Here is a 15,415-nt window from a genome sequence, read left to right as displayed (position 1 = left end):
AAATCCTGATAGTTTCCCCTCACACCTTCCCCCACCACCACCCACAAATTTTAACATTTACTATGTTATTTCTGTCACAACTGGAATGATGGGTGTGGGTGGAAAAATCAAATGTATATTCTTAAGCCACTCTCTTTGCCTGGAAGCCTGCAATGAACTGATAATTTCAGGTAGTTATACTCTTAGTTGTCTCCCTCCACTGTTATTTGGTTTTCCGTGAAGAGAATGTAAAAATTTTAATATTAGCAGGAGGGGGGAAAATCATAAATAGATCAACTGGGAGAAAAAGCTACATTACTGTGATGTGTTTAAAAGCCAAAGAGGTTATTTGCTGGATTATCTCTCTTGGTTTTCTATACCTGTGATTGCCTTCTGTGATCCTTTCCAGTTTTTCACTTTGCAGAGAACTTTAGAATGTGTAGAGTGTTTTTATATGCATAACCACAGTTAATCCTCACAGCAACACTGAGTTTAAGCCTTATTTTTCCCATTTTGCTGATAAGGAAGCCAAAACTCAGGAAAGGTATTATACCATTGACAGCAGCAACAACAGGAATAATAGCCAACATTTATTGAGTGTTTGTTAATGTGTCAGACACTGTCGTAAGCATTTCACATGAATTATTTTATTTATTATTTATAATAACCCCAAGAGAACATTAGTGTTTATTGACCCAGTTTGCAGATGAGGAAATTGACTCACAGAGAGATTAAAGTCAATTGCCTTAGGTCAAACAGGCATCTGACTCCAGAGCCCATTACTACTGCGATTATACAGCAAGTAAGTGACCAAACTAGAGCTCTACTTAGGTTTTTCCATTCTTAGCCTAGGGTTCTCTTCCTTCCCTTTGTCACACCACATCATGAGCAGAGTGTGAAATACCCAGTACACATTTCCTATTTCCTTACTGAGTGAAAGAATATGGGTAATTCAGAGTTGAATCTGGTTTCATTAGGAAGAGTACACTTTTCAGGAAGCCTTTACTACCTAAGAAGAATGCCAACCTTCAGAAGCTTGGAAAGATTTGTCACACATCTAACTAAGTAAATTTAAATACTTAGGTATTAGTTTATCACCAGGCACACAAAAATTATTCAAGGAAAATTATAAAACTCTAATGGGAGAAATAATATGAATAAATGCATAGTATATATTTTGCTTTAATTTAGGAAAACTAAATATAGTAATGATTACAATTCTCCCTAAGTTAATGTGCAGACATAATGTGCTCCAATTAGAGTCACCATGAGACACTTTATAGAACTTGTCAAATTTATAGTAAAATTTATCTGAAAGAATAAATAAATGGGTAGAATCACCAAAGAGTACATTCATTTAAAAAGTTGATGATGGTAGACTTACCCTATCAGATTTTAAAGCCTGTCATAAAGCAACAATTATCAAAACCATATGATAGTGGGTTAAAAAAAGTCAAACAGTGAAATTAAAAAAGAGCTTCTAGAAACAGACTCTAGCTATTTTAAGAATATAGAACACATGAGAAGCAACCCTGAACTGGGGAAAGCAATTACTGTTTCTTTAGTAAGTGCTGAAAATTTTAGATATCAATATGGAGAATAATTAACTTAGATTCATAGCACACACTGTACAGAAAGTGGACCAGTAGAATGGCATATTTATTCCAGCTCTGGATAGAAGATAAATTTGTGTCTGTTAAATGGAGAATATCATCAGAGACTAGATTGATGGATTCAAATATATAAACGCTGAGGGTGGGGAAAGCCTTTGTAAAACAAAATGTAATAAAAACTAAGCAACAGAATGAGGAAGATGTCTGGGATCAGCATCACTGAAAACAGTTGCCTGTCCAAAAGAAATACAGAATAAATGGGTACAGATGTAAAAGGTCAGCTTTCAGATTTAGCTTCATAAGTGGGCAAGGAAAATGAACAGGCAATTTACACCTGAGGCAATAACGGCAGTAAAATCATTGCATGGAAGAGTACCACCTCTCTAGCAATGAATGAAGTATGAATAAAAGCAACTTCAAGGGATCATAACCTGCTTATTAAACTATCAACAATTTAAAAAATCAATAAATAGAAATTATAAAATGCTACCTTGGCAAGACGATGAGGAAACATGTGTTTCTGGGAGCAATATAAATTGGTTTAGTCTTCCTAGAGGGCAATCTAGAAAAATGTGACAAGAGTATGTGTTTCTGGGTTTAGAATCTAGAAATATGTGTTCATAGTATTTGACCTAGAATACCCCCAAGGAAATAACCTAAAAGGGGAAAAATAATTTATTTTAAAGATGTTCATGGTAGTGCTTATTATAATCATGGAAAGAGTTTACTAATCTGTTATAATCTTGGAACAAAATAGAATAGCCACTAACAGTGACAGGTATACAAATGTTGGGTTTTTCCCAGAAATGAGTATTTGCAATATTAACCAAAAAATAATACATATGAAGACACATGTAGAATCTACTCTGATAGTAACCATACAGAAAGAAAATTCAGGAAGGAATCTGGTAAAATGTAAATAACTAGATATGAATGTACATGGTATTCTTTAGGTACATGTCAAGTTGTTGGAATTTATAATTAAAAAGAAAATCTGAAAAATAGGTGACCCATGTTGGTTTGATATAGGCTTGAGAAGTTAAAGATCAAGGGCTTTGTAAAGAATCCTCATACCAATGTGACAGACAATGTTACTTACCAGACATGCTTAATCTCACTGCTATCTAGCATTTGGTTTGCTAGAATTCTCCATCCACTAGCACTTTTGCTTACTTATATCTGCAAGAACTTTGACATCACCAGACCTCTACAAATCTCCAAATTTCTCACCACCACTACAACATAGTACCACTTTGCACCCACCCCCACAAGTAAACATTTTATTATCTGCCTCAGAACCATCCCTTTCTTAAGGGTTTTCCATTTCCCTTCATTTCTCTCACTAGGACTAGTTTGCATTTCAGTGCCATTATTCACAAAGAAGCGTATTTTCTCTCTACTACAATGATTGTGTATGTATGCATGTATGTGTGTACGTATGAATGTATGTATTACTTGACAAAAAATATAGATTGGGGTCACTGGAGAAAAGGAGCTAAGCTTCACCCAGGATAGTCCCAATAAAGCAGGGACTTGTCTGATTTCTTCGCAGGACGCTTTGCATCAGCCTCCTGAGGACTAGAGAAGGTTCAGGGCAAGTGCTGCTAGTTGCATTTGTTGTTGTCAGGCTAATTGTTCATTACTTGAATTTCTGTGGATCCAGGGGCAAGCAGGGGTGGCAGCAACAAGCTCTCAGAGTCCTTCTCCCCTCCCTGTGTATCCTCCTTGTGTCTCACTTCCTGGATCTTGCAAATATTTCCTTCGGCAATAACCTGGGAGTGGCTGTTTCTCTTGGAGCAGAATTATATTTTGGCTGCTAGGGGAAGGGAAAGGCGAGAGGGGTTGGACCTGTGTGCTGTTGCTACTGAGATTCTGGAATGCCAAGCTATTGTGGTGAGCTTAAAAATAAAGCTTCCAAATAAGAAACTTCAAAAGGGCCGAGGAAGAGGCAGGAGGAGATTTTTCAGTGTCTGCAAGTATTGGTTTTCATTTTCAATTCCCATTAGGCAAAAAAAAAATTTCTACAAAAGGGGAAAATCTATTCAGAAAAAAAGGCAACCCATGGAAGAGGAAAAGAGACGAACAACCTTGGTTTTGGCAGGCAATTTGCTTTTGTTTTTGAGATGTAGTCTCTTTGCTGATGTCAACAAAGCCCTTTCTCATAGTTTGCTTTCATGCTTCCTCTTCTTTCTTCAGTGAGTAGCTAAAGTCTTCATGGACCCCTGAGGATGAATGTAGTGCAAGTACCTTTTGCTCTACCCCAGGAGTCCTTGCTTTCCTGCGATTATCTCTCAGAGACAGATGAGGCAGGTCTGGATACTGCTGCTTTTTACTAGCTGAGAAAATGATTTATCCTTTTGAAGCCTCAGGATTCTCATCTGCAAACTGACAATAATGGTTGTTGTGAAGATTAATGGAAATACAAACACGAAAGTGCCTAACACGGGGCCCAACACTTAGCAAGAAATAAGAAACCAGAGTAGTCGGCTGGGTGTGGTAGCTCACGTCTATAATCCCAGCACTTTGGGAGGCCAAGGCGGATAGATCACTTGAGGTCAGGAGTTCAAGACCAACCTGGCCAACATAGTGAAAACCCTTTTCTACTAAAAATACAAAAATTAGCCAGGCATGATGGCATGCACCTGTAGTTCCAGCTACAGGGGAGGCTGAGGCAGGAGGTGGAGGTTGTAGTCAGCCAAGCTCATGCCACTGCACTCCAGCCTAGGCAAGACACTGTCTCAAAAAAAAAAAGAAAGAAAGAAACCAGAGTAGTTCCTTTTTCTTAATGAAACTCCTTGCCCTGCACTCCAAGGAAAGAATCCTTACTTGGTCTCAAAGCAGAGTTGCAAATTTCTTTACATTTAGGAGGCCTGATCCCCTTGAAAATAGGACTTCTAGAGGCCAACCAATATCCTTGGCTTTAGGCTGACTCCCTTCAACGGAAGCCTCCCTTTCACCATTTTACTTCTATTGTTAAAGCCAGGAAGACAGGAGCAATATCGGTTTTGCTCCCCTTTGATCTGATCATCTTGCACAGTGTAATATTCAGCAAGGATTAGTGGAAGGAATGACTAGTACACACATTGGCCCATATGATCCCATTAAGGGTAGTCCTTCCCCTCCTGGAGTTGGTCTCCTTCTGCCTGCTTGATGTAAGGTGACTCTGTAAGGCTCAGGCTGGCCCAACACAGGGCAGATGAGTGGGAGGGTAGAGCTCTTAAAATGAGGGCTGATGCAGAGAGTAGCAATTCCCAGGTTGCCTTGTGCCCAGTACCTCTAGATGGGGTCACAGTCCCATGACTTGAGGCATCAGATGCCCCTAGAAGGTCACGTTCTTTTCTTCCATTAACAGGGAACATTAACCAGAGAACAATGCAGTCCAATTCTCTTAATGGGAACAAGGAACAGGGCTGAAGCATACAACTGTGAAGGCAACTTTCCGTGTTCCTAGCATCATTTCTAGGTCTTTTTTTGCGTAGTTTATCCTCATGATTGCTTATTTGTAAGACACGTATTTTATTGGAAGTAAGATAAGTGAAATATCTTGCTCAAAGTCATGCAGCTTTTGAGTTACAGAGCCAGATTTTTTAATTTTATTGGAATTCAGACTCAAGTCTTTCTAAAACTGTGTTCTTTCTGCTTTGCTCTATTGCCTGTCCTGTGCGCTGGTTAGGGGAAAAATGAAAATGCAGTGAATTTGATTGTTATCATGGAGCAGGGTTCTTTGCATCATAGCTGCAAGAGATTGGCCCATCTGTTGCCTTTGAGGATATTGCTGCATTTCATGAAATCTAGATTGGAGAAGAAGGTCGGGAGAGAGGCAGGGACAGGAGATAGAAATGAGCAACCAAGTATGTGTGGTGACGGGTGAGGAACAGAACGTAGAGTTTGAAAACCAACCTAATTGGAACAAATAACTGCCCCCAAACCACAGCACTCCCAATCCTTTTACTCTGAACCTTTGTTTCCATGATATGGTCCCTGAACCACCTGTGTTAGAGTCCTTTAGGTGAATTGCTTAAAATGCTGATTTCTGGAGCCCACCACAGAGGTATGAAATCCCATTTTCTAGGGTTGGGGCCTATGAATTTACATTTAAAACAACTTCCTGTGTAATTCTGATGAGGAGCTACTTTGATTATGAGCTGTTTTCTCAGACTAGTGGTTTCCAATAAAAGTTGGATCATGTAGCCTTCTCAGAAAGAATTTTTTAAGCATGTACCCTCAACCTATGTTGGCAATATATTTATTAATTTCTTATATGTGCTAATGTCCTCACATTTATGCTTCAAAATGCAAGAAATAGAAAAAAACAAATACTGTGAAGACAACTACCCTAGACTAAAACATAAATGACCTGTCCAAAAAAAAAAAAAAGAAAAGAAAAGGTAGGTGGTTGAAATCCAGTTTCAGGAAGAAGGAAAGAAGAATGGTTAGAGCCCAGTAGAGTGGAAAGTTGACCTCATTTTTCTACAAACCCAGAACTCCTCCAGAATGAAGAAAAAGGGAACTGACCATAAAAGTTTCAAGGTAGGTATCAATAGCCCATTAATCCTTTAATCTTTGGATGCCAAAAACTGAAGAAATGATTGGGCAAGGCTGAAGGGCATTGGCCAGGCACCCTGTTGAAGTAGGAAGCAACATTTTATGAAAGCACCTACATGAGACAAGCACGTAATCTTTTGAGATGTGTAGTTAAGGACAGCATTGGCAAGGCACCAGCTTTGATCAAAGCAGAGAAGCTCCACGCAGCTCATTTGAAGAAGTGTGGTGCTCTTTGAGCACCGTAGGGTACATCAGCCCAGTAATAGAATTAGGAAGCTTGATAAGGTTGAGCAAAACAAATAATTTCCATTAGCTTGCACTACCGCAAAGAAATATGCAATTTACATTAAAACAACAGGCTTGCTGTGCAAACAGAGCCTCAAGATAAATCCCAGCCCACACCCCACCGCCACCACCACTACCACACACAAATCCCAATCAGATTCTGGAGCAATTGGACAGCTGCTGACTGCTTTACTTGCCACTCATTGTTTCCATTGCCTGGCAACCGGTGCTGCAAGCTTACAGTAAAAGGTTTAAGTTTTCTTCTTTTCTATAGTCACACAAACCTGCATTTATTCCACACTGGAGAAATATGTACTGAGCAGCCACTGTGTGCCAGGCACTGTGCTGGATACTGGTGATATAGCGGTGAACTTGACATGGCCTTCACCCTCAATATGGTCATGTGGAAGGGGCAGACAACTAAGCAATACTGTGCTAGGAAAATTAATGGGTGCTGTTAGAGCAGAGTCTGGGCACTATCCCATACTTTGGGGGAAGCAGGGAAGGCTTCCTCAAGGAAATGATATCTTAGTGGAAATCTGAAAGTAAGTCAGATAAAGAGGGGAAAAGAGAGGATAAAGAGGGAACAGAGCATGTAAAGACAAAAAGAAGTGTGGGAGGTGTGGGAATGGCAGAATTTTAAGGAACCTTACAAATCCTAATAAGGGTCTGTATTTTATGAATAATGTACGCTTCAAGCAGAAAAATGTATAACAAAATCAGATTTATACTTTATTTTTCTGTTTACTAATTTTGAATTGAAAAAAGTCATGAATGCATTTACTTTATACATACACGCATGCTATAACAGAATCTCACCCCAAACCATCAGTACAGCTCTTCACAGGAGACATAACAGGCAGTTTGTTGTGTATCTTTCCAGAAAAGTAATGTGTGTGCATGTATATACATTCTTTTTTACAAAAGTGAGAACATATTGCACAGCTTTTCTATTCTACATCCTGGTTTTTTATTTTAATGATTATTCTATATTACACATAGATCTATTGCATCACTTTTAACAGCTACATGTGTTCCATATATAGATATTCCCTGTTTTATTTAGTCCCTATTGAAGGGCATTTAGATGGTTTCCTGTCTTTTGTGATTACATACAAATCTACAGTGAATATCTTATGGATATCTCTTGGTGTTCATGTTGGAATGCATCTGCCGGATAAATTTCTGGAAATTGAACTACTGGGTCAAAGGATATGCACATTTTACCTTCTTTTCCTTCCAAATTGCCCTCCCTACGAGTGATATTAATTTCCACTCCCAGCAACAGTGTAAAAGATCACCTGTTTCCTTATACCCTCATTAATTCTTTTACTTTTTTATTTTAAAAGTTTCATTTTTGTTTTGATTTGCATTTTTAAAATTTTAAGTGAGGTTGAACACCTTTGCTAAGTTGATAAGTCATCTGCGTTTTTCTGTAAACTATACCTTTTTTTCCCTATGGAGTTGTTGGTCCCTTTTATTGATTGGTAAGCATATTTCACATATTAAGGATATTTACTCTTATAGATGTTACAAATATTTTTCCCAGTATATCTTCACCTTTAGACTTTATGGTATATTTTTCTGGACATAATTTTTTAAGCTTTAGGAAGTCACATTTATCAACTTTCCCTTCTCACTTTTATATTATGTGTCTTACTTAGAACTTATCCTGCTGACATTATTTCATAGTTTTAAAAATATTTTCTTCTAGTATCTTTATGGTATTTTTTTTGACAATTGAATCTTGATACATATAAACTTAATTTTGTTGTAAAAAGTGATGTGATGATTCAGCTTTATTTTTGTTTCAATGGCTATCCAGTTGTTCTAAAACTATGTATTGAATAATTCGTCTTTCCCCCACTATTTGAAATGCTTCCTCACAGACTAACTTCCCATATACATTTGAGTTGACGTCAGTGTTCTAGTGTTCTCTGTTTTATTCCATGGATTTACCTTCTATTTGTGAGACTGCCTTATTTACTGCTATCTTAAGAAATCATTTCAATAATTGGTAGGGCTAGTCTTCCCTCATGACTCCACATTTTCCATACCGTTCCCTCATGATTCTCATGGTTTTATTTTTCCCATATGAAATTTACAATAATGTTCCAAAATGCAATGTGTTGACAGTTTTATAGAGTTTCTATTAAGTTTATAGATTTACTTAGTTAGAGTTGCCATCTTAACAATGTTGAGTCATCGTCACTAGGAAATTGTGAGTCCTTTCATTTATGTGCATCTAGTTTTATGTTTCTCAATAGAGTTTTAAAGCTTTTGGTATATAGATCCTGCATATATCTTGTTAGGTTTATTTCTAGGCATCTTATCTTTTTAATTGCTGTAGTAAATGTGATCTTTCCCTCTTTTATATATTCTAACTAATTGTTGCATCTATATAGAAAAGTTGTTGATTTCTGTATATTAATTGTATACCCTGACACCTTACTGAATTTTCCTGTTGTTGGTATTTTAAAAATTGTTTATGATGAGGCTGCGCACAGTGGCTCATACCTGTAATCCTAGCACTTTGGGATGCTGAAGTGGAGGGATTACTTGAGCCCAGGAATTCAAGACCATGGCAAAAACCTGTCTCTACTAAAAATACAAAAATCTGCCAGGCATGGTGGTGTACGCCTGCAGTCCCAGCTACTTGGGAGGCTGAGGCACAAGAATCACTTGAACCTGGGAGGCAGAGGTTGCAGTGAGCCGAGATCGTGCCACTGCACTCCAACCTAAGTGACAGAGTGACACTGTCTCAAAAAAAAGTTTCTGATGAATTTTCCAGATAAATACTCATATCATCTATACATGGTGAGAAGGTATCCCCTTCTTCTAATGTTTCCATCTTTATTTTATGTTTCCATCTTTATTTTGTCAAATTGCACTATTGCTTTCAGAACAATATTAAACATTAGTAAGGAAAGTGAGCACCTTTGCCTTGTTCTGGATTTTAATGGGTATACCTCTAGTGTTTTGCCATTAAGCACAATATTGGCTTTTGACTTAAAAAAAAAAAGTCTGATGATGATATTATGGAAATAGACATCTTTTTCTATTAGTTTTTTTTAAAATCTGGAAATGATGTTGAATTGTTATCAAATACATTTTAGCACTAGGTAAATTGTTATATGACTTTTATTCTTTGATTTATTAATGTTGTCAATTATATCAATAGATTTTCTATTACTGAACCAGTCTTATATTTCTAGGATGAACCCCATCTGATCATGGTGTATTATATTTCTTAACATCTCTTAGATTCTGTTTGCTAATATTTTATTTAAGATATTTAATATGTTTTGCATCTATATTCTTAGATGAGATTGGTCTCTAGTTTGCTTTTCTTTTCTGTTTGCTGGGCTTTACTATCAATATTATGCAGGAATCTTTTCTTCTCTCTATTCTCTAGATTTCCAGAGTCTAGAAAGTACAAATAACATTTGTTTGATTTTATTCCTTGAAGGTTGGTAGAATTAACATGAGACCATGTGATTGTGCTACTTTTTGATCAAATTTATCATTTTTTTTCCTATGGTAACTTGTGGGTTTATATATTCTCATTCTTCCGCAATCAGTTTTGGTAATATTTGTCTTCATAGAAACACACTTTAAGTTTTCAAATTTGTTTTATGGGGTAGAGCAAAATATTCTCTTATCCTTTTTATTTACTCTGTAACTGTGGTTATTTCTCCATTTCTAATTTTGCACATTTGGATGTTTTTAAATTAGATTAGCAAGTGGTTAATCTGTTTCACTGTTTTATATTTTCTTTTGAGGAATTGGTTTTGGCTTTAATTATTAGTTCTATAATTTGTTTTCTAGTATGTTAATTTCTGCCATTAGTTTTATTATCTGCCTTGTTTTAGGTTTATTTTTATGATTTTTATGATTCTTGTATTCTTTTGTTGAATACTTAATTCATTTATTTTGATTTGTTCATATGTACTAATATAAGTATTTAAGGCAACAAGTTTTTCTTTCTCTTTTTTTGAGACAGAGTCTTGCTCTGTCACCCCGGCTGGAGTGCATTGGCACGATCTCAGTTCACTGCATCCTCCGCCTGCCAGGTTCAAGCACTTCCCCAGCCTCAGCCTCACGAGTAGCTGGGATTACAGGCGCCCGCCACTACATCCAGCTAATTTTTGTATTTTTAGTAGAGACAGAGTTTTACCATGTTGACCAGGCTGGTCTGGAAATTTTGGCCCCAAGTGATCTGCCTGCCTCGGCCTCCCAAAGCAGGGATTACAGGCGTGAGCTGCCATGCCTGGCCTACAAGTTTTTCTTTGACTACTGCTTTAGTCAACCATATCCTCTAGCTTCTGATATTTCCATTGTTGTAATTTAATAGGTATTCAACAATTTCAAATTAGATTTTCTCTTTGACTAAAGTAGATTTTTTTCTCTGTTTATTTTCTATATACTGAAGATTTTTTTTTCATTTTATTATTAATTTCTAATGTTACCATATTGTCATTAGAGAACATGGTCTGTACTACTTCCATTTTCGGGCTCAGTAGATAGCCAATAAAAAATATACTCAATGGGTCCTTGATAAAGAAAAATATATAGTCTGTTTCAGTATAGGAAGAAATTTAGATTTTCTCATTATCTTAGTTTTTGACTGTCATGATCTGTCATCAGCTGGAACAGTCTCGTATTTTGTTTCTACTTTTTTTCTACCTTTGCATTTGCTATAGATTTTGCTTTAAGAATCTTTATGCTATGTTTTTTGGTGAATAAAAGATGAGAGGAAGTAGATCTTCATCATGTGTTCTAGTTAACATTACAGTGCCCTTCTTTATCTTATTTATTGTTTTTTGCTTTTAATTCAACTTATGAAATGAGTGTCATAATTTATTTTTTCTTTAATTTTGACATTATTTCCTTTATTAAACATGTTTATTGAACACCCACTGTGTGCCACGCACTAGAAACCTATGAATGAGACAGACAAGATCCCTGCCCTCATGGAGCTTACATTTTAGTTAGAGATTGGAACAGAAAATAATCAAGTAAAAATAGGTATGTGATATGATATCAGGTGGGGATGAAGATGAATACCAAATAACAAAGTAGAATAAGGATGATTAAATATAAGTTGTGCCGAATTTAGGTAAAGTAGTCAGGAAAGGCTTCTCTGCCTGGTACATGTTTGTCATTTTTTTACTTTCCACTTGTCCATCACCTTTTGTTTTTGTTTTGGTGTTTTTTTGTGAGGGAATATGCAATGTGGAACAGTTTGAACACAAGGCATTGTTATAATCGTAATGAACTATAAGTGTGCAAAAGCCCAAATAAGAAGATAATCGGTATGTCTGGATATGAATCTCTGATCCACATGAGTGGTGAGCTAACCAGAATGGGGGCTGGATAAGGTGGGAATGAAGGACATTTTGTCTTCCATTCTGTCCGAATTTGGCTATCATTATGTGTATTATTATTTTTTAAAGAAATATTTCTAATCTTCATCATGATTATTGAATGGATATTCTGTATGATGATTTAATTTAGCCCCTGGAATTTCCTGTCACTGGGCAAGACTTAGCATGATGCTGATTACTCACAGGCTACAGCAGGAAACCACATCTTGTGGCTTAGAGGGCTTAACTCTTTATACCCTGAGGCTAAAGAGACGTCTTTTAACTTTAGTCACTCTTTATTATACAGAGGTTTGACTTTTTATGTATATTCAAATAAACCTGGACTTATTTTCCTTGGAGGTTTTCTTCTATTGCTTATGAGAGTCTTATTTCACCTCACGATGATAGTCTTTTAAATTTTCTGATTGGTTTTTCTTATGTTATATACATGCATAGTATATACACATATAACATATATATTAAAATTATACACACATACACACACACACACGTATATCCATGACTCTTGATTTGGAATTTATTTTGGTATATAATATATGATGTAGCTCCAAAAAGCACTGCTTTACAGTTATCTCAAAAACATTTATTGAATAATATTTCTTTATCTCCTTTTTTGGGGAAGATTATGTATATGATATTTTTATAGGTAGTCTGCTTTGTTTCTGAACTTTCTATTCTGTTTGGTTGATCAATAACACATTGTTTTAATTGCAATTATTTTATGATATACTTTATTCCTTACTTGCCCCTTTCCTCATTTCCTCATTTCTGTAGCAGAATATTCTTTAATATTATATCATGTTTTTATTACAAGTTAATTCTTTAAAAAATCGTAGTTAGATTTAGTTAAAAATTTCTATTGAGAATTCTGATTGGAATTGCCTTAGAAGGAGGGTTTTTTTTTTTTTTTTTTTGAGACAAGGTCTTACTCTGTTACCCTAACTGGAGTACAGAGGTGCAATGATGGCTCACTGCAGCCTTGACCTCTTAGGCTCAAGCTGTCTTCCCACCTCAGCCTCCCATGTAGCTGGGAATAAAAGCATGCATCATCATGCCCAGCTAATTAAAAAAAAAAAATTAGAGACAAGGTCTTACTATGTTGCCCAGGCTGATCTTGAGTTCCTGGACTCAATCACTGATCCACCTACCTCAGCCTCTCAAAATTCTCGTATTACAGACCACCGTGCCTAGCCAGAAGGAAATATTTTAAATCCCAAATAGCAGATAACTATGACTTGTTTGGTGTTTTTTATTACAAGTATAAAAACATAAAAAGTATATATATCTAATTCATAATACAGGTTGCATGTAGAGAGGCAGTAGGGGAATGGAAGTGAGGAGTTATGTGAAGGATATTATTTCTTAAGAAAAATCCATGAAACATAAATGGCAAAGTATTCAAACTTACTAAGTGTGGGTGATAGGTAGCAGCATGGGTATCATGGCCATCAATCTCTGTATATCTCTAAATATTTGAAATTTTTATGATGAAAAGCAAACAAAAACAACAGATGAGGCAGGATAGACAGGCTTGGAAACCCTAGAAAACAGCACATGCAATCTGACTGCTATAAACAGACTGGGATGGTGTGTGTATATCCAGACTTTGGAGCTAAACTGTTCAAATTCTAGCTCTACCACGTGCTAGCTTTATGACCCCAGGCAAGTTACTTCAACTTTCTATGCCTCAGTTTCCCCAACTATAAAATCAGTGCAATAGTAATAGCTACCTCCTAGGGTTATTGTGAGGAATAGATAAGACATGGAAACCATTTAAAACAGTGCCTAGCATTTAGTACATGTTCAGTAAGTGTTAGCTATTATTATTATTGTATTATTATTACTATTACTATTACATTTACTACACATATTAAATTGTTTTGTGGACATTTTAAATTTTATGTAAATGTTGTCATCTAAAATACGGGCCTATCTGCAACTTGCTTGTTTTTCTCAGTAGTCATCTGATGTTTTGCAGGGAGACGGCTCATTCCAAAACTAGCTTTTCGTGGGCAACCCCTTCCCGTCCTTGCCTTGAGAACCCATCGCTGGACTTGTCAAGCTACCGGGCAATTTCTTCTCTCGACCTCCTTGGAGACTTCAAACATGCTTTGAAAACATCAGAGGAAACTTCAGTATATGAGGAGGGGAGCTCCCTTGCCTCCATGCCCCACCCATTGCGCAGCCGTGCCTTCTCAGAGAGTCACATCAGCTTGGAGCCCCAAAGCACCCGGACCTGGGGGCAGCATAGGAGGGAGCTCTTTAGCAAAGGTGATGAGACCCAGCCGGATCTTCTTGGAGCCAGGAAGAAGGCCTTTCCTCCTCCTCGCCCTCCTCCTCCCAACTGGGAAAAGTACAGGCTCTTTCGTGCAGCCCAGCAGCAGAAGCAGCAACAGCAGCAGCCACAGCAGCAGCAGAAACAACAAGAGGAGGAGGAGGAGGAGGAAGAAGAAGAAGAGGAGGAGGAGGAGGAAAGAGAAGAGGAGGAAGAGGAGTTGCCACCCCAGTATTTCAGTTCAGAAACCTCTGGTTCCTGTGCTCTCAATCCTGAGGAGCAGCCGCAACCCCTAAGCCTTGGCCACATGGAGGGCTTAAGACAGGGTTCACAAAGTGTCCAAGCAGAGCAAGAATCCTTTGCACACCATTCCAGTGATTTCCTGCCTCCAATAAGGGGTTACTTGGGATCTCAACCTGAGCAGGCTCAGCCCCCTTGCTACTATGGCATTGGTGGGCTTTGGAGGACATCAGAACAGGAAGCCACCGAATCCCCCAAGTAAGTACATGCGAAAGACACTAGGTCCCTGAAGAGGCAGGCAGCACAAGTTTGAATTTTACCTCCACAATTTACTAACTGGATGACCTCAGTCTGGTCAATTAAATTGCTCCCAGCCTCAGTTTCCCTACCTGGAAAACGGGTATAATGATACCTGCTCCACATCATTGTGAATATTAAGATAATCTACATAAAGGATATAGCTCCATACTTAGCACATAGTAGGTGCTCAGTAAATATCATGTTCTTATCCCTAAATATCATTATTAATGTACTGTATTTTTCCTTCATGTGTCTTTATCGTATCCATCAGTTTCTGGCCCCTGATCTTAAAGGCATTGAACACTTGTTGCCAGTATTAGGTCTTTCCCAGAAACCTGGCTCAGGCACTTTTTCTGCCTTCTCTTCTGCTTACCCTCCAGAATAAGAGGCCAGCTCACAAGCTGACCTACCTCTACTCTAGGACAACAAGCCTGGACTTCTAAACTCACTCCCCCGTCCACCCACCACAACCCCCAACATCAAAAGTATTCCTGGGGCTGGGTGCTTCATGCCTTGATAATCCTTACAACAGTTAAGGACTTTCTTTTTCTCTTCTACTTTCACCCCCTCCTTGTTTACCTGCCTCTTTGCATTCATGTGGGTGGGTAATAAGTGGTAGGTGACAGGGTGAACTGCCTAGGCAGGGAGTGTGTTCTGGCAGCAGGACTGCCAGCGTTTATTCACTCCACAGAGCCAGTTGTCATCGGCATGCCCTACAGTGCATTTTTTTTTATTATTATTATTTCTTTTGCTCCAAAGCAAAAGCCCCAGGGCCATCATCTCTATTATTT

General features: G+C 37.6%; 1 protein-coding gene across 4 annotated transcripts in view; it reads left to right on the top strand.

Annotated features, from left to right (window-relative positions):
• The window catches only part of SHROOM4 (shroom family member 4), a 127,947-nt gene that overhangs the window by 84,985 nt on the left and 27,547 nt on the right, over nt 1–15,415 (top strand). For all 4 annotated transcript variants that reach the window (XR_004262799.1, XR_004262798.1, XM_032258694.1 and 1 more), the window contains exon 5: nt 13,788–14,582. Coding sequence is in view for 2 of the 4 variants with exons in the window: in XM_032258694.1 (XP_032114585.1) it covers nt 13,788–14,582 (795 nt within the window). In the remaining 2 variants the exon portion in view is untranslated. The remainder of the gene's footprint in view (nt 1–13,787; nt 14,583–15,415) is intronic.

Source organism: Sapajus apella, unplaced genomic scaffold (genome assembly GCF_009761245.1).
Source record: "Sapajus apella isolate SASKATOON/1434 unplaced genomic scaffold, GSC_monkey_1.0 scaffold103, whole genome shotgun sequence".
Lineage (NCBI taxonomy): Eukaryota > Metazoa > Chordata > Mammalia > Primates > Cebidae > Sapajus > Sapajus apella.
The sequence above is the reverse complement of the archived record's forward strand: the minus strand, read 5'-3'. Positions and strand labels throughout refer to the sequence as shown.